We start from the raw sequence: 13,841 nt of genomic DNA on the forward strand, positions 1-13,841 counted from the left end.
TTCCACTCAACCAACTCGCAACACGTTGATCCAGTCTTTTTTGCAGTCTCGCTTCCCTTACTCCTCCCCTGTGCACCCTACACACACGTTTTCTCTCAGCGTCCCATCCTCCATCATGACCTTCCTCTTCCTTTTCCCGTCTCCTCTTCCGCCGGCACTCCGTATCCCTCCGCCACACTCCAAATGAGGGAATTTGAATTCACCACTGTTTAGCAAGCTCACTTATTCTAACGAAGTATAATTTCAGAAATTGTTTAACCACTACAAGTTAGTTCACAACACAAAAGTTTCAAGCTAAATACTAGGTGGATCAGGGCGCAAGAAAGTACTTCCTAGCCAATAACAGCTCCCTTGCTATAGACAACACTGCTATCGGAGCGGTTGGAAGAAGTGGCTTAGCTGCCATTTTACCAGGGCATTGGGGTAAGCTCCAGTCCACCTGAAAGCAGCATGCACCCATGTTTTTTTATTCTGTCTGTCGTAGCCTCGGCTGGTAGGAGCGCGCTTATGCCATCGGACTGGGGATGCATCGGCCCTCAGCAACGCAACCTCTTAAAAACCCTGGGTGATCGTAAGGCGAGTCGAGTAGGGCTTTGAAGAGCGGGGGGAAAACTTAAACAAACTCAAAAACATCTGTAGTAGAAGCAGTTGCTTTGTTTGCGGAGTTCTCGAGAGGTATTGATCAAGTTGTATACTGACAAGATAAAATAAAATAGAAAATAGGCAGATAAAGGTATGCAGTAAATAGTTCAAATTTATGATGAAAATTAAAAAAAAAAATTTCAGTTTGATTTTTGTATACAAGAACTTAAATGTTGAAAAAAATTATAAAATTTTAATTTTTGCATCTTTTAATGTGCAAATACGTTTGAAATGTTAACCTTTATAAAAATTTGCAAACCAATTGGTGATCCACTGTGTGGAAACGAACATCACGTGAAAAGAGTCAACCCAAGGGTTTATGCAAGCACCCTATGTGTGGGGGGGGGGGGGGTGGATGTTTGTTCCATCATCATTCAAGACTGTTTCCGACATATTTCCACTTTCACACCACTATGACTCAGTCTGCCCCTCTGTTTCCTGGACTTCTTGTTCCACCTTGAAGACTTCATCTTTATTTCAGATCACTCTATCTTAATGTGCCTTTACCATTTTATTCTTGTTTCTTTCACGATATTCCCTCTTCCCGTGTCCTCTCTCTAAGACTTCATTTTGTATTCTGTCTGCGGGTGTTTATTGTTTTAATTTGGTCGCATAAGACTGTTTGTTACTGATGGTGCAGCTCTGAGAAAAATGGTTAAGAAAATGTACGTGATGGTTTTAAGTATGGAAATTAGGCTTTACAGCTTGTGATTATCGATACCCTTTATGTGCTGATGTGTGTGTGTGTTTTTTTTTTTTTTTTTTTTCTGAATCTTTTAGATGTGTAACATGTAAGCCTCGTATGCAGCATTTGGTAGGAGTAATTTCATGAATGGAACAGAAATGTGTATCCACGGTGCTGCGATCTTTGGCGGATGGCACGAACCAAAGTCCACAAAGCCAAAGGAAATCTTTGTAGTATTAACTGTTCGATGAATTTTTAACTGGATGGGCAATATTTTAATAAAATTCTGTGTTGAAAATCAGGTCCAAAATCAGGGTTCAGTAATTTTTTAAGTGTTTTTTTTTTTATCGGCACTGTTTGGTGTATATTTTAAAATTTTGATCTGCTAATCAAATATTCTATAGTCGACTTAGCTTATCCGGCAGTGGTGGGTGCAGAAATTACATGTGATTCGCATCCAGAAGTGTAGTGGAATACAAATTTGTGTATATTTATCACTCTTGAAGATATTTTTTATGTATTCTACATTAAATTTCATGTCCGAGTTTCATATTATCAGTTTATGTGCAACGTGAGAACACATGAGTTTGCTCGTTGCCGAGGTTAGATGTTACACATCTCTGGTGAGTACATAAAAGACTCTCACATTTTTTTTTTCTACCTTCCATGTTCTTTCTGGTGACACAACGTGGAAGGTTTTGAAGGGTCGGTAACATGTGCGTAGGCTTACGTTATGACGCAGTCGGTTCCGCCGAGAGCTTTGACTTTTTCTCCCAAGAAAGGAGGTACTTTTGGGAATACAAGACAGGTAACTGGTGTGAGCATGTCTGTGCATGCGGACGTCGTTTGTTTTTCTCCCCCCCTCCACTTCCGACTAAAAACCATTGAATGACTTGACGTGTTCTAACAGAGCTTCGCTTCGCTTCGCTGTCCCGTAACCGAGCCGCCTGCTTTGCAAGTTTGTGTTTCGCCGGAATGTTTCGGAATCATTTCTTGTTCGTTATGTGCAACTGTTTTATAGTTGGTGTACACGGCGAAATTTTCTTTTATCATTCCAGGATAGGCTAAAAATATATAAGACATTCACTTGTGTATTTGTCAAATTAGGCATACTTGGACAGATTACTCTTATCATTTTTAAATTTAATAACAAAATTATTATTTTAATTTTTACCCAATGTAATCATCACATTTCTCTTTCTTCCTGACTTGATCTGTCAAGAAAAGAAGTAATGTCCTAGCCGTCAGTTTATATTATTTCTACAAGTTTTCCGGTCATCTCTGATCTGTTCTTTATTTGACTGACCTGCTGTTTTCGTGATTAATCATTCACCACTCCATCCTTAAATCTTTTACTTTCTGTTTTTTCTTTCTTTATTACAGCTCACATTTCTAATCATTTTATACATATTTAGCAAAAAAAAAAAATTTTTTTAGCAATTGTGCAACTACCTACATAGTTCATTTCTCTCACCAATGTTTTCCATGAGACATCATTAACAGTTTGTACTTATTTGAGATCAAAGATTTTTTTTTTTTTTTAAATAACTGTCATAGTAGATCTCATGTATATAAATCAGTTTTCATTTTTATGTTTTGTACAAAATTAAGTGTTTTTTTTTTTACTAGAAGAAATGATGTTTATGTAAAATAAAAATAATTTCACGTGTTTTGGATTAGTCGCCGATATTTTAACATTGCAATTTTTTTTTTTGCGGCTTTTCAAAAAGAAAAGACAACAGACTAAAATGGACTGTATTACATTCATATAAAATTTGAAATAATTTTTAACAAAATATATACGTACTGTCTGCATTTGTATCCTTTTTTTTCTGCACCTTCTGTAATATGGCACGGATAGAGCTACTCACTTTCAGATATTTTTTTTTTTTAGAAAATTCAGGCATTCTTTCTTGCAACTCTACAACTTGTTAAAAATATCATAGTACTATATATTAATTTTTCTTTGGTATCCCCTTTAAAACTATATTGATGTTTAACAGTCCAATCGCTATAGCATCCCACTCTTACATTGCAGTGTGGAAGTAAATGAGTGTTTTCTCTCTTACTAACACACACTGACTATCATTAGCGCTGTGTCATTTCTAAGTGTGCTGTTGCCATACATCATATGGTTTAAAAATTGTATTTTTTTGGACAAAACATTATTGCATACTTATTGGCATTTTAAAGGGGCCAAAAAAAATTTCAAAAAACATAACTTCTTAACCGGGGATTGTTTTGAAGTATTCCAAAAGGTAGGTCTAAAAAAAAATATCCTACGTATTCAATTCAAATTGTTTGTGTTAATAAACACATGTTTCAGGAAACCACATAAAAACGATTCATGTTCCACTTTTATATATATATTTTTTAAATTTTTAAATGTGCTATCACATAAACTGACACTTCAAAAAGTTTTATCATCTGCAAAGTTTCATGGGGGTCAAAAGCACAAAAGATGTTCACAATGAATGCAATTTTTTTCCAAAAGCAACACCATCTCAATTGCTCCTACAGTTTTCGTGTCCAATAGCTGTGAAGAAGTGACTCGTCAGCGCAAGAACTCGCTGCAATAGAGGCTCTCCGCCAAACTACTGTCGTAAGATGAAACACGACCGTGTGATCGGAGGAGTTAGGTTTTCTCCTGCAAGTGAGTTCCAAGATAAAGGCTTCCTTAGTTCAGTTATTTCCTTCGACACTGTTGACAAGTGATATATTCACACATAGGTGGTTTTATTTTCTGCCTTTATGTGGATTACTTAAAATGTAAACTATGGAAGGGGAACACCAAAAATAAACTACATCTGTAGGCTATGAGCGACAGAGCGCAATATTATGTTGAAAGTATTTCAGAATTTAAAAGAAGAAAAAACATGAGGGGAAACTTTACGGTAGTGATAGTGATTCAAAAGATGTGTGTTATTAATTTCTTTATACGGTTTCTTGTTGTAGGTTAGACTTCAAAAAGTAGCAATTTATTACAAATTCACAAGCGTGAAAGTATAAAATACTATAAATTACGTTGGGACTAAAAATGCTTCTTGTGCAATCAGAATTCCAAACTGAAATTAGTAGTGTGTTACCAACGCACGTCATAACCTGTGCACTGCAGTCTAAGAGTGAGACGGTCTATAGTCCGGCACAGCATTGAAAACAATAACCAAAATAGTAAGATTTCCTAAGTAAACTTACATCAGTTTTACAAGAATCAGCACGGTTCCACATTCCGTGAAGTCGGGAAATTTACTTTAAAACCTGGAAAAGTCATGAAAATGCCTGTGATAGTAAGTTGAGGGGAAAATGTCATGCTCCGGTTTACCAACACCCGGACTTTAAACACTTTTCCAGAGTATGTTTACTACGTAGTCACACGCACTGGAAAATGCTTTAGGCCGGTATTCCACTGTAAAATATTTTATAAAACATCTTTGACCAAGATTCTTTTATAGTGTAATAGGTCATATTTTATAAATTATATCTTTTATAAAATGTAATAGGTTGGCATTACATCTTATAAAATAATTTGATTGTTTACATTGATTCATGGTAGTAAATTTTAAAAATGTCCACTAAGCCCTCAAATAAGTATATTTGGACTCTGGAAACAACAAAAATGTTGATTGCTGAGTATGAATGTAATGAAATACTGTACAGTGCAAAGCACGAAGATTACAAAAATAATTGTGATTAAGGTTAAGAATTAATATACATAGAAGCAAAAAAAAATTTTTTAATCTTTTTAGTATAAAAAATGAGGGGGGGGGGGATCATCATGACCTCTAGCAACGGGGCCCACAGAATGATGTGGGGGGCCTGTCATCCATAGTAATGTTTTCTTTAAACAATTCAATGTGGTTAATAAGTTTAACTGTTTAATGAACACTTAATACACTGCAAACAATCAAATGCTATGCAATTACTGACTACTTCTTTGACAAGAATCTTTTATGTAGTGTACTTGACAGCCAAGAACTTTTATAAAGTAAGCACTGATCAAATATTTTATTAAAAGATGGAAAATATTTTATAAAAGATTTTACAGTGGAATACCGGCCCTATACAAGGTTATGTTTTAACTAGTACAGCTATAGGGATGGCGGAAAGTGGGTTGTCTTTCAGACATTTGAAAATAGGTAATTATTTTTAAAAATTTCATAAGGGAAATTTTTATTTACATGTTGATATAACTTTTCATTCATAGATCTATCTGTAACATGTACAGGCTGTATCTAAAGTACACGTAAAAATGAACGTAGGGCCATAAATGCTTCTCTTCTATTGCAAAAGTCATTGCAGTGTACAAGAATCAACTGGATCATTGCTAAGTGGGATGCCATGACCGATAAATAACATACCATTCACTTGTGGTTGGCTGATTACCTTTTCTATATAATATGTCATTCCACATAGCAGGAATCTTGTGCATCTCGCACATGGTAAAGTCCTACGTAAATATACCACACTTTCAACGTGCATTTTTGATGCAACCTGCATGTATTTGTCGCTATTCGCGTTCAATCGTATTCTGCCTATTGCTGATAAAATCAGTGGGTATTATTCCGAGGAATTTACTTGGCTGTAAATGTTCCGAGTATTTATTTTAACTCTTCCTTTCACTGTAATATCACTGATCTGTCTAGTCTTTTGTCTCACATGCACCAATTAGTAGCACCTAGTTCACGTCACGTCTTGGTCTGTCGTGTAATTCTGCAGAACAATTTTTGAAGTTAAGGCGCACCCTCGCACATTTTAGTTATTTCATTTTCTTTCATTACTGTTATTTAAGAGCTGCAAAGACAATGAAAATTATTATTATTATTATTGTTATTATGATGATTCTTTAATCAAGGTTCCAACACACTTAAATCATTTCCATGAGTTGACGTAAAAATTTTTATGTGTACCTAACATCTTTAGCATCACGTGGTAGGAGTAATTTCATGAATGAAACAGAAATGCGTGACCACAGTACTGCCATCTGCGACGGATGACGAAAACCAAAGTTCTCAAAGCCGAAGAGAAACTTTATAGTATTAACTGTTTAATGAACTAGATGAGCCGTATTGTAAAAAAAATTCCTTGTCAAAAATCAGGTCCAAGTACAAGATTTAGTATTTTTTCAAGGCCTTTTTACCTTTTATCGGAGTCATCTCACGTAGTATAAAATTTTGGTCTGCAATCAAATGATGCCCTGGCAGTAAATTATAGTGGTAAGTGTGGAAACTATGTGAAATTGGCATCAAGAAATGTAGTTGAAAACACAATATGGATGTCATAAAATTGATAGCAATCAAATCAATAATTTGGTTTAGGTTTTAAAATATTAAACATAGATGCTATGAGTATTAAATACATTCGTAAATATGAGACAGTTTGGAAGGTTTATATTTTTTATAAGTATATTTCTTGTCATCTCTATATCAGTTCTAACTTAAACTTTTTCAACTAATCCCGTGCCATAACTTTACCGGTCACATCCCTTGTGTGAATTTAGAAGCGAAGCAAAGATAGCCGTGACCACTACGATGCTCTATGGATCCCTTTAGCTAACTTATCCAGTAAGTTACTATTCGGAAACAGCCTTATGTACAAGAGCAGACTGCACATCCCAAACGTTGGCCCAAGTTAAAAATTAACTTATAGAAGGAAGCAAGCTGATCACAAGTAACGTAACTTGCTAACCCAACTTAATGCTTAATTAATACGAGTTTAAGGCAAATCTTAAGCTGCTAACAGAACTGGTTCTTCTAAAACAATTTTTAAGTGGTTATTGTGTTTAAGTACTTGTAAATATAACTTTTTACTAAATTATGAGTTATAATGAATGGTTAAAAACAAAAGTCATATTTTTTATTGTAGTAAATGATTATTAGTATTTTAACATATTGAAAGTTTTAATAATGGCTGAAATAAATTTTAATCCAGAATTTGAAGAACTAGTAATACATAAAGCAAAAAATGTACCTTTATTTTTTTATAAATAAGATTTTTAATATTTTTTCTTCTAACCCTTGAATACATTTATTTTATAAAAACATAAAATTTTAAATGAAGTTTTTATAAAAATGTTGTGTATATCTATTTAAAATTAATGCATTTACAAATATGCAATTAAATGTATAATGTTTTAGGTCATTTTGTTGTGTATTAGTTTCAATTTCTTCTGCAAATGAAGTAAAGAGATGTACATTTTTTAACCATTTGCACTGCACTTATAAGCATGATCCAAAACTTGTGTGACATTAGTGGCTATGTTTTTTAATGATGTTATTTATTGTAAACATGTTTTAGGGGCAGCTAATACTATGACTGAAAGTCCAAAATTAAATGATGAACCGTAATGTTTGGTGCGAGTGTTACATCACAATTCCTTTCTTGTTGCTTGCCACCAAATTTGCAAGTCTGAAAATACACCTCTATTTATACTTAGCCTACAAAATTTTCAGTTTTGCATTATATAAGTAGAAACAATAAAAAATATATAAACTGTGTGTGTGTGGGAAAATATTACATGAAAAAAGAGAATTTTTTATGTTTGAAAATACAAGGTAGATAACTTCATCTGTGTTGCTTGCAGGTGTGGTTGGCGGAATACACAGCGCATCTGTATACCGAGGACATGACGCATCGTAAGTTTCACTTCTCAAAAAAGTCTTTATTCCCGCACCCTTTAAGACAAATGCTGATGTTAGTCCTGTATTTGTATAGTTATCTCATGTGTAATCGCTTCTACAGCTTGAGGTGGAGTCTCTCATACCATGTTGATGTTTCTTTGTCATTACTATTAGTTAAAGACTATTTCTGTTAGTTTAACATAATAACACTTGCAGTTTTTGTTCCGTTACAAGTGTTTTGGCTCGGAGGGCTACTTTTCATTAAGAAATATTTTAAAATGGGCAGCATAGTACATTAAGGGTACGCGGACCTTCCTTATACAATCACCTAGACCGGCTAGCTCACTTCATCAAGGCACGCTATAAGCATAAGATGTTCCAGTGGGCTCTCGATACTTCCCACGCGACCAGAAGCTAACACTTTTCATTCTCATTGGAACATTTACAACACGCCCTCGTATACATTTAGATTGAAATTGTTTGAAAGCCCTATGACACGGATCAGTTTAAGTGGCAGTACTGAACTCAGGTTGAAAAGTCTCAATTAAGAGCAAATAATAGTGATTTGAACAGTCTACCGCCCAAGACAGGCCATAAGGACATAAAGAAAAGAAAACAAGTTGAATTAATTAATTAAATGATGAAACAGAGTATCTTATTCAGTGATGGAAACGGATGAAATTCCCCAGGTGCTGGTAAAGTTAAGACTGGGTCGACAGAGCACGCTCTCCGGAGTAACATGGAACATGGTGTCTTCGCGCTGAACAAGAAAAACAGTCATGCTCATTCAAATTCATGCCATGGGTAAAATAAAGCGATTTAATATTACTTAAAATCCTACCTGCTTCGGCGAACTTCTAGTCCACTCAGTCTTAGGTGTTTACATTTATTTAAATTATGTTCAAAAGACAAATTCAAGCTAAATTTATCAAAGCCCACATGCTAACAGAGCTAGTAAGAAGAGTAAATGCTGCAAATGTGAACCAAGCCATCCAAGTTACATTTCACCATCATATCAATGTAGTAAGGAGATAAATTTAACACACTAAACTATTCTGAAATTCAATGTTTAACAAAATTATTTGATTTAGTAAAACATTTGAGGTAAATTATAATAATGTGATAAATTATCATTGTCTGCGCATTTCTAAAATTGAATTTTTTATTTTATTTTTTTTGGAAAATTATTTTGGTACGTGCTGTATATTTTAACAGGGGTACCACAAGCTTGGCATTCAAAAATTCCCCGATCTTTCAGATTCAAATCATTGTGTGGCTTACTTAGTGTTTCTTTTGGGGGGGTGGAAGCTCTATAGACTTACAAACATGCAACCTCTGTAAAATTAACACTATTTCAGTTAGAATGTTTGATTCACGTGAAGCTATCAGTAGGTTATCGAACTTGTATGCAAGCTTCCGGAAATTAGTTCACCGCCATTTGTGTTGACAAAAAATACCAGGGTTTCAGAAAAAGAAAAAGAAAATTGAGAAGTATCTTTTGTTTATTCACAAGGGAAATATTACAGAACAATCTGGTCATTTTACATACATAATATTGGTATATTATAATAGTTCAGTCCATTGTATTATTTCATACTAGGTAACCTTTCAAGTCGGAGATGTTGCAAAACAAATGATTTAATAGTAGATGTTGCTTCTCCAGTGGTGGGTGTAGAAATACTTCTAGTCATGTCCAGAAATGTAGTGATGTTGCTTCTCCAGTGGTGGGTGTAGAAATACTTCTAGTCATGTCCAGAAATGTAGTGATAAAAACTGTTCAATTCAGGTCATGTTGCCATATGTATACTTTATCTGCATTATTTCATAAAGTTAATAACTGAGAATAAACATCCATCATATTTCTTGATTTTGATTTTATTAAATTATGTAACTAAATATCAAATACAGAGTACTTATTTCATTAATTTCAAAATAAGACCTGTGTAAATAAGTACAAACACTTTTTTTCTAACTTTACTCAAATTACACAGCAAAATTTATTCCAAAGTGTAGTTTACTTTCAAGTGATGTAGAATTATCCAAAGCCATTATAAACACAACTGTGAAATCTCGTGTACCTAATTCTTGAAGGAAAATTCTACCTGAAAACTTTTTTTTTATATGGCATGGTTAAGCTGTTCATATGTTAACAGCAGTTTTAACTTTGTGTATGTGTTTTGTTTTGTAGGCGAGTGCGTACTCTGTACGCATGCATGGGAGAGAATGATGGAGAACTATCGTTCGAGCCTAACCAAATCATTACTAACGGTAAGTGCTATTTCTGGGGTTTATAAGATAAATACATGAAAGAATGTATTATTTGTTACGACTTATGATTTAATGTTCACGCACAACCTGAAAACATTAGCCAACCTATATTACAGTAGTGTCCTATCTGTCTAAAACTTGTACTACGTGCAATTTTTAAGGTAAATTGTGTTTATTTCGGACGGGGTCGAGGCACAGGCATGTGTAGCTCAGTTCAGTGGGAATCGTATTTCGGAATTGTTAAACATTTCGTACTTTATTACTAGAGACCTGCAAAATTCGCGGATTCATTTCGTGATATGCTACAATTCAAATTATTATACCTTAGCGCTGCTTCTGCCATTGGTTCACTGTTAATCTGGAGCAATGAGGGCCAATTAGAGACCCTCACCAAAAGAAGTGTCGAATCACAGGCCACCCAGTCGAGACGACTCACAAGTCAGCAGCCAATGAACAGGTGGCATTTACCCGAGTGTGTAGAGTATATTGGAGTCTATCCTGGAGGTCATTGAACCCGCGAGTTTTGCAGGTTTCTATTTGTTACCCATCTGCAAAAAATGATAGTGTGAATAAAAAAAATTGATGGCTAAAGGGGCCCCTCACACTAACAAAAATTTCGTTCAATATTTTGCGCAAAATTGTTGAGCTCGTTCTTGTACAGCGATATTGAATGGTCTGGACCCCTCATCACTACACAAAAATATTGCGCAATATTTTGTCAGCCCCCTCGCACGGCACTCTCGTGCTATAAAATATTGACGGGTCCGCAAAACTTTTCAACACCCCTTTCTTTACGCAATATATTTCCTCACACTCAATATTTTTGTACAAACACGACACCTTCAAAATATTGAGTAAAATTCTCGCCAGTGTGAGGGCCCCTTAAGAGACCAACAAAGCTGAACTGCATCGTCTTGCGTCCAGTGCGGCAGTCCAAGGAGCCGGGCTGGCTGGAGGGGACGCTGAACGGCAAGACGGGGCTCGTCCCCGAGAACTACGTCGAGTTCCTGCCCTGACACGGACGCACGGCGCGGCCTGCGCAGCTCGCCACGGGGGCCGGCGGCGACGGTCCCGTTCCCGACGAGCGTCGCTACGGCGTCCGCGGGAACGAATACTGAAGCGACGCTCGCTCGTCCTCCCGCGCCTCTCAGAGGCGACACCCCTACGTGTGAAGACTTAAGACTTGCAAAGTGATGTTTCCACTTCCACGCATGATTTCAGTTAAGTTTTTGCAGAGTATATATATCATTACTATCATTTATATTATTTGTTCTCCATTAAAAAAGCAAGTCATGTAAATAAAATGTTATAGGGGGAAAATATGATTGTTGGACTTGGGGGGGGGGGGGGGGGGGGGGTGTAATAGCTCCTCAGCTTTCTTATTTATATACACAGTTCAGTAAAATTATTCTACCTAGTATCATATACAAATATGCTGACTACCAAAAGCAACTTTTTTTTTTTAAATTATTTATACATTTACATTCCCATTAATCATCTGATAACATTTTATTTTATTCAGTGTAAGTCAGTTTCCTATATAATTTTTGTGTTATGAAAAATTAGTGGTATGGAAGATACACAGAAATTATTTACTTTTTATGTATGTAAAGTTATCAACTCGGAGTTTTTTTTTGTTAGCAATATCACATTTTAATACTATAAAATAATGGTAAATTATCAGAATGTAAAAATGTTACTATGTTAAACATTTAATGTGGGACAAGATTCTCAGTTGAAATCATTTTCTACCCATGTTAAATTTGTAAAATTATTTATATCTGAGGCATAGGATTGCAAAGCATTATAAACACTACTTTGTTTTGCTGTACTGCACATGGTATGTATATTTGGAGTTTTGTGTTACAAGGAGCTAAAATTGTAATGTTGGATTCCCAAAATAGAATTATATCACTCTGTTATATTGGTGCAGTGTATTATATCTAGTATTCCTTGATGTTGATATAATTTGACATGATGGGAAGAATCAAATTAGAAACCAAATTCAAGTTCTTCAGAGAGAGCCATCTTCATTCTTTCCGGGCATCATTAGGAAGTGCCATGATGTGTTCTGAAAGATGAACCACTTCCATATATGTGAAAGTTCAGTGGTTTCCCTTTTTCAAAATGTGAACTACTTATTCCTGGGGGTGGGGGAAATGGTGTTTTGTATATGACCACAACTTTTTTTAGAAGTTGTAAGGTACAAGATTTTCAAGAAAGTTCAGAGATAAAGCCACACTAACTCCCCCAGATCCGAATGGAATTACAATAATTTGTAGATTAACGAAAAATTCGCCACAGTAGCTTCACTAGATTAGCACTGACCGAAGGGAAGGGGGGGAGGTAAACACCTATAAATGGGCAACCCAAAAATCTTGTTTAATTGTTTTCCTTTACATTAAGGATGGATGTGAATAATTAGCAAGAAACTAATGCTCTGGAGTATCCAACTGCAGACATATGACGTTAAAAATGTATTTTTGCATCAGGATATTTTCAGGTATCTTGCAACCCTTCGCTACATTTCACTCGGTGATGGGGGGGAGATAGCTTAGTCCTACATAGGCAACATCCAATAAATTGCATTTATGTAATTGTTATATTTTTTTTACCTTGCACAGCATACTTAGAAATGGAGGTGATCATTTATGATCAACTTACAAGTAAAATCAGTGAACTTTGATGAACTATCTGCTGGTTTGAACATGAAAAGGTTGTAAGCTTGTATCAACAGAATTAAGGAGCTGAAATCATGGATTAGTACAAAATGCCGAACTCATGACTTGCAATCCCATTACATCATAAAGGTCAAATTTTGACTAACTTTTAATTGCCGCAAATTATACCGCTTGTAACTGCGGAAAATGTTCAATATTTAATTACCTTAAATCCATTAATTTAGCAGTATTTTATTTTAACATGTTACCACTGTGGAAAAAATAATATGGTGAATTACATTAAAACACAACTACAATCATAACAAAAGTTAAATCACAAATGTTAATTTTAATGAAGTGTTTAGGTTATTAGTAATTCATTTACATTATGACATCGATACATTTTTCAAACACACAAATCATTTCCAGCAGGTAAACCCTCATTAAAAAGTATTATAATGTAAAAGTATAGAAGATAATAGCCAAAATCATGTGTACTATTTGTGAACAAAGATATTTCTAAAAAAAAAATAACACCTAAGTTCACCAAAAAATAAAACCACATCATCTTGACCTCCCCAATTTATTGTTATTATGTATTACCATGGCTCTAGAACAAACTACTAGATCAAAGACTTTTTGCATTCATTTGACGCAAGACATAAAGCCTTGAATGTGAGCAATACGTACATATATTTCTTGAATAAAAAAAACTGTGTATTCGATGGGGAAAAAATTTCTGTTACAATTGTAGCCAGGTTTGTCTGGTATATGTCAATGCATAAAAAAAATGGGCACTGTCAACCTTGTTAATATGAAGTGCAAATTTTTGTACCACTGCCTATGTATTTTTTTTTTGTTAAGAATATGATTCGTGTTGCAACAGGGGATATATGAGTAGCAATAATAATTCATGTCATGTATTTAAATATTTATCTAGCTCTGTTTAGAAACCATCTAGAAAAAGAA

The 13,841-nt window shown here is 34.8% G+C and overlaps 1 protein-coding gene across 5 annotated transcripts in view; it reads left to right on the forward strand.

Annotated features, from left to right (window-relative positions):
- LOC134540940 (rho GTPase-activating protein Graf) overlaps nt 1–11,537 on the forward strand; it is a 189,710-nt gene extending 178,173 nt beyond the window's left edge. For 3 of the 5 annotated variants that reach the window (XM_063384024.1, XM_063384021.1, XM_063384023.1), the window contains exons 19-22: nt 2,052–2,135; nt 7,908–7,959; nt 10,133–10,212; nt 11,137–11,537. In XM_063384024.1, coding sequence (XP_063240094.1) covers nt 2,052–2,135; nt 7,908–7,959; nt 10,133–10,212; nt 11,137–11,228 — 308 coding nt within the window. In that variant the 3' untranslated portion in view covers nt 11,229–11,537. Of the gene's footprint in view, nt 1–2,051; nt 2,136–3,847; nt 3,981–7,907; nt 7,960–10,132; nt 10,213–11,136 lie in introns of those variants that run through there. The other 2 variants (XR_010076533.1, XM_063384025.1) reach the window with 2 other exon arrangements.
- Nucleotides 11,538–13,841: the final 2,304 nt, after the last annotated feature.

This window comes from Bacillus rossius, chromosome 17 (assembly GCF_032445375.1).
Source record: "Bacillus rossius redtenbacheri isolate Brsri chromosome 17, Brsri_v3, whole genome shotgun sequence".
In the NCBI taxonomy this organism is placed as follows: Eukaryota; Metazoa; Arthropoda; class Insecta; order Phasmatodea; family Bacillidae; genus Bacillus; species Bacillus rossius.